Below are 12,228 nucleotides of genomic sequence, written 5' to 3' on the forward strand. Positions count from 1 at the left end.
TGGGAGCATGGTTTCAAAACAGCACTTTTCCCATAAAAATCTCAATCTGCTATAGAGTAATGGAAAGTGAAGCTAAGCTATGTTCCACCGATTCAGATAGGTCATCATAAGGTATCCTTGAAGAAACGGTTACAATGTGTGAGTGAATTCACCTCAAGCACTGTAATTTTTTCTCAATTTTCTTCTGCTTTTCTACTTCCCTAACACTTTATTATAAAATGATGAAGTCATCTCCATCTCCTTCTACACTATCACAACGTTAAGGAAAACGAAAGAGACGCAATTAGTATTTAAAACATTTACCTCCAGTGTGCCTGGCTCCGGCTTTTTATCCAAGGGAATATGTCCATGGACAGAGTCTATAACAGATCAGAATAAAAAAGACGGCATCGTTCACTAGTTAGGTGTGAAGACACAGCAGTAAAACGTGAAGACAGAAAAAGCCAAAAGTACCTTTTGAACCATGTTTAGTCAGTGGATAATAGTTTTCAGAATAACACAATGTGCTTTATTTAGCTTGAGTCAATGCTTCTCTACAACAGTGAGACGTGACAGTACATTGCTTAATCATTTAAAAAGAAAGTGCTTTTCCCCATGTCTGACTTTAAGCCAGAAACAGATCTCTCGCATCTGCTTTCAAATGATGAAATAACATACCTTTATCTTTTCTTTCTTCGGTGTCCATTCTCCGCCTGCTTCCTTTTCTATCGCTTCCATGTGATGATTTTCTCTGGACGCCTGGGTTGCTACTCTGAGAAGCTGACTGGCTGACTGATGAGCTCTTAAAATAAACAAAACCCAACACTTTGGGTTAAAGATTTACTCACAAATATATGAACAAAATCTTCTAATTAACCTTACTCTTCATACATCTAACTAAAACTCTCAAAATTCATAGCCCCGGGCTTCCCTGGTGGTGCAGTGGTTCAGAGTCCGCCTGCCGATGCAGGGGACATGGGTTTGTACCCCGGTCCGGGAAGATCCCACATGTCGCGGAGCGGCTGGGCCTGTGAGCCATGGCCGCTGAGCCTGCGCGTCCGGAGCCTGTGCTCCGCAACGGGAGAGGCCACAACAGTGAGAGGCCCGCGTACCGCCAAAAAAAAAAAAAAAAAAATTCATAGCCCTATCTTTATACTTCCCAAACTACAAAAAAATAGGACCTAGGGTTCATATTATATACTCTATAGTAATCGGCTTACTAATAAGGCAATCAGACGCTTGGCCTAAATTAGTATGAAGACTTCTTCGTATGCCCATGTTTCAGGAAGCCACCCTGCCCAAACCTTCACTTTGCAACTTACACTTCCATTCTCTGCAAAAAGCCTTCAAAAGCAGCCATAGCTCAGCCACAGCCCTTGGTGGGGGAAAAACACCCAAGTGCAAACGGGCAGATACAGCGCACTAGGACGCTTACCACTGACACGCTACTGACTGTCAACAAATCACCCAAGCTCCACGTGAGCTCCAACTTCTAACTGGTGAAACACGGGGACTGGAATAAGTCTGGCTTCTCAGCTAAGTCACCACTGAAGGTCTCTCCTCTTCTAGCATCTGTGAGTAACTGCTGCACACGGCTGAGAAGACGACCTCAGCCCTCTGTGGCAGGCGTTTTTCTACAAGACAAACCTGAGTCGCTATCAAGTCCAAGACAGGATCAAATGCCTATTTAAAGACAATGACTATGAAGACTCCATTTTAACATCAAAAAATTTCACAATCTATTCCCACATTACAGTAGTTGTTTCTCCCCATTCACTAACTGAAAAAAGGACAAAAAGCTGTGAGTAGAAGCTTAAATGATTTGTAGTTTTTTATTTTCTAAATATTATGGAAAAATAATATATCACAGAGATAAATATACTGAGACTAAACACCATGCCTAACTCACATGTGAATTTGGGCACTTCGTCCAGTAATTCCTAAACTCCAGCCCCTGTGCCAGACTGAACTATATATATACTGTTCCAGGTCAGCTGTTTTCAACTGAGCATCTCATACCTCTGAAGGATCCCATGGAGGCCAGAGTACAAAAAATTGAGTGTGTGTGGCTTTAATGTCTTACAGTGGTATAAATATATATACCTATATATATTTTATACATATATATATATATATATACACACACACATACACACACATGCCAATATATGTATCTGATATATATATTGGGTAGCATCCTGTAACATTCCATTTTGTTTAACCCACTGTTAAGAAAGTGTTCCAGAGCTTCCCTGGTGGCGCAGTGGTTGGGAGTCCGCCTGCCAATGCAGGGGACACGGGTTCGTGCCCCGGTCTGGGAGGATTCCACATGCCGCGGAGCGGCTGGGCCCGTGAGCCGTGGCCGCTGGGCCTGCACGTCCGGAGCCTGTGCTCCGCGATGGGAAAGGCCGCGGCGGTGAGACACCCGTGTACCGCAAAAAAAAAAAAAAAAAAAAAAAAAAAAAGAAAGTGTTCCAATCACCACTCTCCATCACAGGTCATTTGGTGTCACTTACCGATATTTCAGACCATAGGCACAGGGCGCCCAGTGCCCCCAAACTCAAGTAGCTAACCCTTGCCTTGTGCTGCCAATGACCCCTCCTCTCACAGCATTTACTTCACGCTACATGAGAGCTGTTTCCCCTTCTGACTCCCCCAAAAGAAGTCAGAAACTTAAAGGTAGGGAACACTTGTCTCATCAGAGAAGCACCCATCACAGCCCAGCGTCTGACACAGGGAGCAAGGGCAAAGCCACAGGGCTGCATGTACTGCCACCTCCAACAGCGACCACTCTGAACGACAGCTCTTATTTATATGTACTAGGTTAATCTTGTCCTGGTATGTTTAATAAGGGACACTGAAAAGAGTTTTCCGGTTTTACAGATATATCTCATTAACTGAATCATGAACCTCTACTGCTTAGGGAAAGTTACTGGCTTTGGCTAGCAAAAACAAACGAGTTTTGGTTCAAAAGAAAATACTAGGGCTTCCCTGGTGGCGCAGTGGTTAAGAATCCACCTGCCAATGCAGGGGACAAGGGTTCAAGCCCTGGGCCAGGAAGATTGCCATGTGCCGCAGAGCAACTAAGCTCACGAGCCACAACTACTGAAGCCTGCGTGCCTAGAGCCTGTGCTCTGCAACGAGAAGCCATGCAATGAGAAGCCCGTGCAACGGGCTAGTGCAACGAAGAGTAGCCCCTGCTCGCCGCAACTAGAGAAAGCCCACGTGCAGCAACAAAGACCCAACGCAGCCAAAAATAAAATAAATTTTTAAAAAAATACTAAACTTAAAGTGAGATAACCAATTTATTACTTGCCTCAACTCTGCCACCAACTAGAAATATCTTTAGACCTCACCTTACTCATGAAGATGAAAAGGAGGGGTAGCTGCACAGTCACCAAGGTATCTTCCAGTTTAAAAGCTGTCAGTCTACCATTTAAAACTATGGCTTAATACAAAAACTATATTAAGAAAGACTTCCGAAGGATAACTTTCAAAATCCCCTTTTATATACATACGGAAAGGGCTGGGAAAGCCTGTTCATCCCTGTTCTGAATCTCATAGAGTAAACGAGATTCTTCTATAGCTTGCTTCTCTCTGCGCTCTTCCGGAGAGAGGCCGAAATAGTTAGATTCTCGAGTCGTGGCATCAAAATCCTCAGCTCTCTCACGATCAGGTTTCCTGTCAAATAAAACATTCTTGTCATGAAAAAAAAAAAAAAAGACAAAATGTACTGAGTACCTAAAATAATATAAATCAACGCTTTGAGCAATTCAAATATCGGACCAGTTTAGCTACACTGTGAGATTACAGAACTTTTAGCTGCCTGATTAATAAATGTTTAGGAAACAGAAGCCCCTGGAGCATTAGGCTACGTTTCAGAGTCAAGAAGACAAACTTAAAATAGGGTGGAAAGAAAAGAAAAATATAGCTCACTTCCAAGTGATACAGGAAGGCATAAATGTAAGCACTGTATATTTTCTTTGCGCCATATTCCAATACTTTCATAAGAATTCTCTTTCGAAGGAAAGGGAAGGTTACTAGTTTAGGCCTCAAAAGCACTCTAATTTTCTGTTCTAAGTAAAGGACAACGTTCAAAAACACACCACGACCATCTTCCTGCTTTTGAATGACACTACCAAGGGAGGATGAAAGGTGAAAAGAAGAAAAAAATGCACCAGGCTAGATACTAACTACAGATAAGACTGCTGTCATTTCAATAACTTTGGTCAAAGAAGGAGACAAAAAAATTCATGAATAGAGTCTAGTAGCCTATAACATAACCCTAACATTTTTATATGAATTAAAATTATTATAGGCAATATGAATACTATTTCTACACTTTGTCTAATAGTTCCACAACAGTGGGAAATGAAAACCCAAAGCCACCAGGGAAAATATACTGAAGAGATGCAGCTCCCTAAAAAGAGTGGGAAGGACACAACTGATACCATCTGATTCTCCTACCTCTGAAATCAAGAACAGCCATTTCATGTCCTCAGTCCCACTTAAAATCACACCCTAATTCCAATGGGGCACATGTCAACCCCCGAGTATTAGGGGAAAAAACAGGGGAGCAAACCTGGACCCTCAATCTTAGACCAGTCCTTCTCAAACCCCAGTGGTCAAAGACTCCCAAGATGACTCAGCTAGTGCCAGGAGTCTCCAGAAAGTCAATACTCCCTAACCTCCGCGCCCCATCACCCGAAGCCCACGTCTCACCCTCGCGCGCCACTGAGAACCTTCCTATCCTGAGCCTAGCGGGAGGGGAAATATTCAGCACGGACACGTCTACCATTTTCGGCACCTGCGTAATGAAAGCGTACGTGGCAATCCTGCTTGGTTTTTGTTACACTTTGTTTTGTTTTCTCCAAAGGAAGAGACAGTATCAATGAGAAAGAAATTTAAAAAGCAAGAGGTCAGTGCCCAACATCACTGCTCTTTTTATTCTATAATGAGAATTCCAAACCAATGTGGGAAATATTAGAAATGAAGTCAAGATGAATTCTAATGGACTTAAATCCACTGGAGTGTTAGCTATAAAATTCTAAATTTTGACTAGAATTTTTTAGAATCTTCCTTTTAATATTCAACCATCAGCAGTCTCTAAATTTAACACACTAGTAAAATTCATTCTCACTCCCACAGGCTAGAGGGCTTACTAACTGCAAGTACAACTACGTTCGCACATAATCAGTCACAGTGTCAAAATTCTCCAAAGCTTTATGTCTATGTTACTCTCCACTGCCTTCTGCCATCACGTGTTTTATACACCAAGTAATAGGTAGCTAACACATAAACAAGAAAAGGACCGCGTCTGTCTGATCATTCTAATCCCTAACAGACTGGACAAAACACTAGAAACACACTGGATAAAACTTCAGTTTGTGGTAAACAAAAGTGTATTTAAATCAGTCATTTGGTAGTCTGTGTACGTTCTTTTTTTAAAACTTTAAGACATTAAAGAGTATCCTCTGTTCAAGAGAAAAAAAGGCTCTTCTAGTCCACTAAAAAATGAGAATTTTATTAAAAAGAAAAATCTCATTTCTGTCCACGACCTTCCTATACTGACTTCACATTTTTAGGTTTCCAAAGCTAATACTCAAAGTAAGTTAGTCCTCTTAGGTACTTTGCCTGTACTGGGTTAAGATACCACCAGATGCTAGTGGAGTCTGGTCAATGTCCGCACATCAGACTTCAGCCACAACTAGGTGATTCAGTGACATAAGTGCTATCTGTTGGGGGAGGCTAACCCACCGTGGGCCCCGAGTGCCCCTGCACACTGTTGCTGGGTGTGCCAAGAACACACGGCCCTGAGTACTCTGTACCCAGGCCATTTCTCACGGTTGTGGTATCTAGTGACCACCCTTGAGGGATGAGGGAATTCTTTCTTATGATTGATTTTTAATCATCTGTTCTCATTAGAACTTTTGGATAACTGGATTATGAACACATATGTACTTTTTACACACATATAAGCATCCCTTCAAGGATACACAAGAATCTGTTAACACTGGATGCCTCTGCAGAGGAAGCTAGACAACTGGGACAACAGGGATAGGAAGGAGAATTATCAGAACAAACTTCTCAGTGTTTTGGATTTCGAACAATAGCAATTAATTTGCTATCCCGAACAGCTGGCTCAATTAAAAAAACTGTAATGGATATGAAGTACTGGTATTTGTTACGGATTGAATTGCATCTCCCAAAAAAGATACGTTCTAGTCCTAACCCCTCGTATCTGTGCATGTGACTTTATAACTAGGGTCTCTGCAGAAGTAATGCCATTAAGATGAGATCATAGCAGAGTAAGGTGGGCCCTAAACCCACTATAACTGGTACCTCACTAGAAGAGACACAGACACCCAGGGAGAACACCAGTGATGATGCAGGCAGAGACTGGAGTGATACACCTACAGGCCAAGGAACGCGAAGGACTGTGGACACCACCAGAAGCAGGAGAGGCCTGGAACAGACTCTCCCCTAGAACCTGCAGAGAGGGCACGGCACTACTGACACCTTGATTTCAGACTTGCAACCTTCAGGACTGTAAGAGAGTACACTGCTGTTGCTTTAAGCCAGTCTGTGGTACTATGCTACCACAGCCCCAGGAAACTACACAGTATTGGTACCATGTCAGCCTAAGAACCTACAACTCTGTCTTAAAGATGTTACATAAACTGTCTTTAATGACAAAATGTTAAGTACGTTCCCAAGAAAGGGGAATGCCCAAATGCCAAAAATAAAGAAACTAAAGACCAGACCTTAGCAAGCACATAAGAAGATGCTAGAGCTGTTCAGATGATCGGGGAGATCAAGCTTGGATGGGGAAGGTGAGCCACAAGCACCCACAGGAGCCGTGGCCAAGTTCACAGGAAGAGGACAGCCTCCACTTAAAACACACCTTCTCAAAGAAAGCTCCCCCAAAGAATATAAACTACTCTGTAACTACTACTCCAAGGAAGGGCAGATTAGGGAAAAATTTAAATCCACGGCACAGGAAACTATGACCCTGAAGTTCATCTGCCTCTGCATATTCAGTCAGAATGCTGGTAGTTCATGGCCACAGCAACCTGTTCAGTATCAGACACATTACAACAAACAATCCAAACTTGTCGGAACAGAGTAAGCTGACCATTTTGGTTGATTTAAGTTCCTATGTAAAGGGGAATATCCTCACCCTGCAAGGAATTGGGGCTGCAGTTTGGAATTCAGTACTTAACACATTACAAGCTACCGGAAAACTCTGAGGTGCCAGGTTACGATCTAAATCATCTGAAAAAAGTTATTCAAAAACCAAGATATCTGACCCTACCAAATCACTTTGATTTGTTTAAAGAGAGTTATAAAGAACTGAAATCCTCACGTTATTCTATCAACAATACTTTTAATGTCACGCTGTAGACAAGTATACGAACAAAAATTGCGACTTTTTAAAAAGCACGTGACGCAGAAAGTAAAAGAGATGCTTCTCACTTAGTTTCTAGCTCTCCTGCCTTTGGGACGGTTACCTTGTGGCCTGTGTGGGTGTCCTGCTCAGACTTCTGTGCTCACTGGAGGGCTTCTGAGACTGCGGCGCTGCAGAGTGGCCGGGGGGCACGCGCTGCCTCAGCCCCGGAGGGTGCTGCAGGCGAGGTGGCAGCGTGGGCGGGGCTTTTCCTGGCTTCGCCGGCGCCCTGGGCCCTCTGTAGTCCGCATCTGTGGCAAGAGCCAAACTACCTCGTAATCTTCCCATTATAGACACCCCCAAGCACCGTCACCTCCCCAAAGGAAGGGTAACCTGGCGTGCTCCTACCACAATGGAAATTCTGTCCAGAAGGAGGTTTTTTCATCTTCTTCCCTGCCACCGTGTTCCAGCTTTCTGAGGAAGGCGGTCTGAGGTTCTTCGGGGAGAGTCTTTAAAAGGAGGGAAAAGACTTGCAGTAATTTATCGTGCTCCCCCAAGACTATCCACTTAAGTATCCTGCATAAATATTTTACTTTCTGTTTACCTAAGAATTCCCAGGTTTAGTTCTTATATTGAAAACACATTAAAGTACAAAGCATTCAGCAACCCAGATGTAACTCTAATCAAATAAGACGACATAAATCAAAAGCACATTTTCTAACCTACAAGGACAGAAGACTAAAAGGCCATAATCATAACCTAAGCAAAAGATTAGATAAAGAAGGAAAGACTATTACTCTGTGAGATGTGATGAAAGTACTGTAGCTAAGGACGGGGAAGCGAGGAGTCTTTACCGTGTTAGAGACACACAGAGGCATATATGTGTCTATGAGAAATGCTGTGATGTTTGGGATTTGCTTTCAAATATTCTAATTCCACTCGCATCTTTTTTAAGGGGGTTAGGGAGAAGAGATCAGAAAAGACTGCCAAACCTGCTGTTAGTTGTTAAAATAGGGTGATAATTACATTGGGGTTCACTGGACTATCCTCCTCGCATATGTGTATGTTTGACATTTTCCACAGTAAAGTTTAGGTGTGATTTACTGCCTTTTCCTCTAATAAAGGCAGCAGCAACTGAAACAAAAGTTGCTCTAAGTAACACTGTATAATAGCAAGTATTTCACTCCTCCATCAGATAACCATTTACTGAAGACTGCACACAAGGCAGCAATGAATGAAATTAGAAATGAATGTGGTCCCTGTCCTCCAAAGTCCCCACTTCACAGCTACAATACGGTTGATTTTCCAAATTGCCTTAGTGAAGAATGGCACATTTTAAACAGTAAGCAACAAAACAAATATTTATTTAAAATACCTTAACACGGATAACACTAAATTTGAACTCCAACTATTTTTTCTACAAGATCTACACAAATATATTTCTCTACACACAGGCAATACATTTAAATGAATTTGCAAATACACAGGGACATTTAGAAATGCTCACGATCATACAATAGGCTAAGTGGAAGAGACGGTGAATGAACACCTTAGCTGAAGAGCAGTACATACTTCTTTCCAAGTTCTTCGACCAAAACTGGCCCGTTCTCAGAGTGAACCCCTTGAAAGTCTGCATTAGAAAATTTTCCATTGTGATCCAACCTAACCTGTTGAACGATTCCGCAAAGAAAAATCAGTCACCTGATTCTTTCGCATCAACCATCAGTTTTTAAACTGTTATTTCAATTTCAACTAAAGAGAAAATGAACATATATAGTTAAAAACAAAACGAAGTTCAAAAGGTACACAATAATATTGTCTCTGACCTCCCAGACCTAGGTACCTCCATCCAAAATACTTTTCTTTGTTTACTCTTCCAAGTTTTTTCTAAACTGTCTTGGTTCTGAAGGCAGGGCTGTGGCAGCACCACACACACCAGGATTCCAGGCCCCGCTCTTCTACTTACCAGCAATATGACCTTGGGCAAGTGACTTATCTCATGCTTCAGTGTCCTCATATGTAAGATGAGGCTAATTATAGTACCTACATCATAGGACCCATGGAGGTGGAATGAGGTACACATGATATATATAAAGGACACCAGGCTGCACACAGCAACCACTCAACAAAGGAGAACAACTATTATTAAAATCACTATTGTCTTCTCACTTTTCCAACATTTACAATATTGTCACATGTAAACGTGACCTTTTTCTCCCTAAAAACAGATCCGTCATCTCTTCTCTGACATACAGTTGGTTATTACACAACAGCAAATCTTAACAGGACGATAAGCCTTTAGGTCCCCTCCTGCAGTCAAACGGCACACACAGCACAGGGCGCCGCTAAGCACTGCACTGGGAGCCTGATGGACACAGCCCTGCGTGAAGCCACCTCCGCCTTTTTTTATCAGTACAGTTGGCCCTCGCATCCGCGGGGGACTGGTTCCAGAACCCCTGGATGCTTGACTCCCTTATGTAAAATGGCACAGTATAGTCAGCCCTCCACACCCATACGCAGAGGAACGGCCAACTGTGGATCAAAGTCCTCAAGCCGAGGTTTCGTCCTTCAGTCAGAGCAGGACACTGCTTTCCTCTCTTTCAGAGTTTAAGAATAAAGAATATTTTTCTGAAGTTAGTTTTTATTAGAAGTTTAAACTACATTTACAAGCTTGCTTGAGTAAATAAAAGTCACCTTGAGTCACAGCAGTTTCCGTAATAAAATTTCAATTAAATTTTATCCAAGTGAAGTAGTCAAGGGGTAGAAATAGAAAAAAAGTACTCTAAAAAGGAAAAAATTAAAACAAGTACCTGCTTTACCATCTACCTTATCAACAGCATCTGCTTTACAAAAGCAACTGAAATCCCAAAGCAAATATGCTTGATTTAAAATAACAAGTAACATAATTTTAGCGATGCAGCATAAAACAAGCAATCTTCTCTTCTCTACTGAGTGGGGTTAGGGAGGGAGGGAGTGCCCTAAGCCCTGGCTTTACTCTTCTCTTTTGTTCTGTTCCAAGTTCCCCAAATCTCTATAGTAAAAGATTCCCCAATTCTGTTCTGTGATTAGGGCACATTTCTGACAATCGTGTAAGGAAGAACCTAAATGAATCATATCTTCTCCCTCTCCCTTTGAAAATACCCCCAAATCAGAACACTATTAAAAGTTCTTAAAGTAAAGTCTGTCACTGACCTCCAGAAATAATCCTGGTCCCCCAGACACTTTTCACAAACCACTTTATCACCAAGGAAACAAGTGTTTCCTCCACAAGTCAAGAAGAAATGTTTGTCAATGGCTATTTTAAAATAGTTTTAAAAAGGCAACACTTTTTGATGAAGACCATTTTTGATGAAAATTATCTTCCAAATAACAATTATTTTGTGTGTGTGTGTGTTGTTTTTGTTTTAGAAAGAGTAATATTTTTTCATAAAGGTTTCTCCAGTCTTGGCATTATTAACACTTGGGACCAGATGATTTTTTGCTGGGGTGCTGTCCTGTGCGCTCTAGGACGTCTGGCACCATGCCTGGCCCCCACCCACTAGATACCAGTCGCACCTTCCCTGCTGTAACAATGTCTGCAGACATTGCTGAATGGGAGGCAGGGGTGCAAAATCACTCCACGTAAGAAACACTGATCTAACACAACTTTCCCCCTTAACAATCAACAGTTTTAAGCCCAAAGCAGCAGCTTATTCAAAGTAAATGGCAAAAACTTCTCTTACTGTTCACTTTCTTATCTCAATCCAACAAAAAACTGTGTATTATCAGAATCTTCCAGGATGCCTTCCATATACCAAATTGACCTATAATGTCAAGTTTGAATCAATTTCAATAAATTATTTGTCAACTGTAATGAAATTATCTAAAAATCTAAGACGTTACTGTTACTTCTTTGAGGCAAGTAATATCAAAGACTAAATTGTTTTAAAGATCATGTGATGGGACGCCATGGTTTTAAGACATATTTGACTTTGGTAATGTATGCAAAAGCTAACTATTTATAACTATTAAAATGTACACACAATATATTCTGAAATCCCAAATTAACAACACATCCAAACTTGAGCCGTTTTCTTGATTCCTATTACAATAAATAAGATTTCAAGCCCAATCTTTACTTCCTCTAAGTAATCACTTACTTGGCATTTGTCTCCAACTTCATACTGTAAGCCAGCAGCAATGGAATAATCATGTTTTTGTTGAGCTGTAAAGAATATCAGCGTTGTATCAAGTTGACATAATCATTTTCAAGGGCCTCAAAGCAAATTTATGGAAAATGCAGATTTTTTTTTTTTAACTCACCTTGTTTAGACTTCAGCCAAATTTCATATTCCACATTTCTATAGACTGCTGGACTGAGCGACTTAAGAACCTTTCTAGACAAAGGAAGGCTAGGAGAGTTCCCACTGCTTTTCGGGTGCTAAATAAACAAAGCCAGGAAGTCCAATCAACACAGAAATGCTTTCAAAACATGCTTGAGATATGTGTAAGAGCAAAACCAGATGCAGAAGGACACTTTAAAAATTTAAGAGGCCATCAAAGAATGTCTTACTAGTAGATGATCCTGACTCTACTGAAAATGTACCAGAAAAGAGAAAAAAATTAAGACTATAAATTCGTATACTTTCTTATACTGAAGAGGCAGTTAAAAACCATTAAATAAAAATACCTGATCATTTGACAAAGATTTAAATCCATTCACATCATTAACAGTGGTAGTTTTACTCCTACAAAGGAAGAAATACAGCCATCGTTAGGAGCACAGAAATGTTTGCATGCAATTAACTTGTTCTAATGTCATATAAAATCCCAGTTACATTCCAAAAACTCAACCTTATATATATTCCAAGGAGCTCAAACAA

General features: G+C 41.2%; 1 protein-coding gene across 7 annotated transcripts in view; it reads right to left on the bottom strand.

Annotated features, from left to right (window-relative positions):
• OTUD4 (OTU deubiquitinase 4) overlaps positions 1–12,228 on the bottom strand; it is a 60,040-nt gene that overhangs the window by 9,919 nt on the left and 37,893 nt on the right. For all 7 annotated transcript variants that reach the window (XM_027117090.1, XM_027117089.1, XM_027117091.1 and 4 more), the window contains exons 8-16: positions 12,036–12,093; positions 11,669–11,786; positions 11,506–11,570; positions 8,939–9,033; positions 7,775–7,875; positions 7,491–7,677; positions 3,498–3,660; positions 658–781; positions 304–359 (exon numbers count right to left, since the gene is read on the bottom strand). In XM_027117090.1, coding sequence (XP_026972891.1) covers positions 304–359; positions 658–781; positions 3,498–3,660; positions 7,491–7,677; positions 7,775–7,875; positions 8,939–9,033; positions 11,506–11,570; positions 11,669–11,786; positions 12,036–12,093 — 967 coding nt within the window. The remainder of the gene's footprint in view (positions 1–303; positions 360–657; positions 782–3,497; positions 3,661–7,490; positions 7,678–7,774; positions 7,876–8,938; positions 9,034–11,505; positions 11,571–11,668; positions 11,787–12,035; positions 12,094–12,228) is intronic.

The sequence above is a fragment of the Aethalodelphis obliquidens genome, unplaced genomic scaffold (assembly GCF_003676395.1).
Source record: "Aethalodelphis obliquidens isolate GAN/ISIS:26980383/991018 unplaced genomic scaffold, ASM367639v1 scaffold17, whole genome shotgun sequence".
Classification (NCBI taxonomy): Eukaryota; Metazoa; Chordata; class Mammalia; order Artiodactyla; family Delphinidae; genus Aethalodelphis; species Aethalodelphis obliquidens.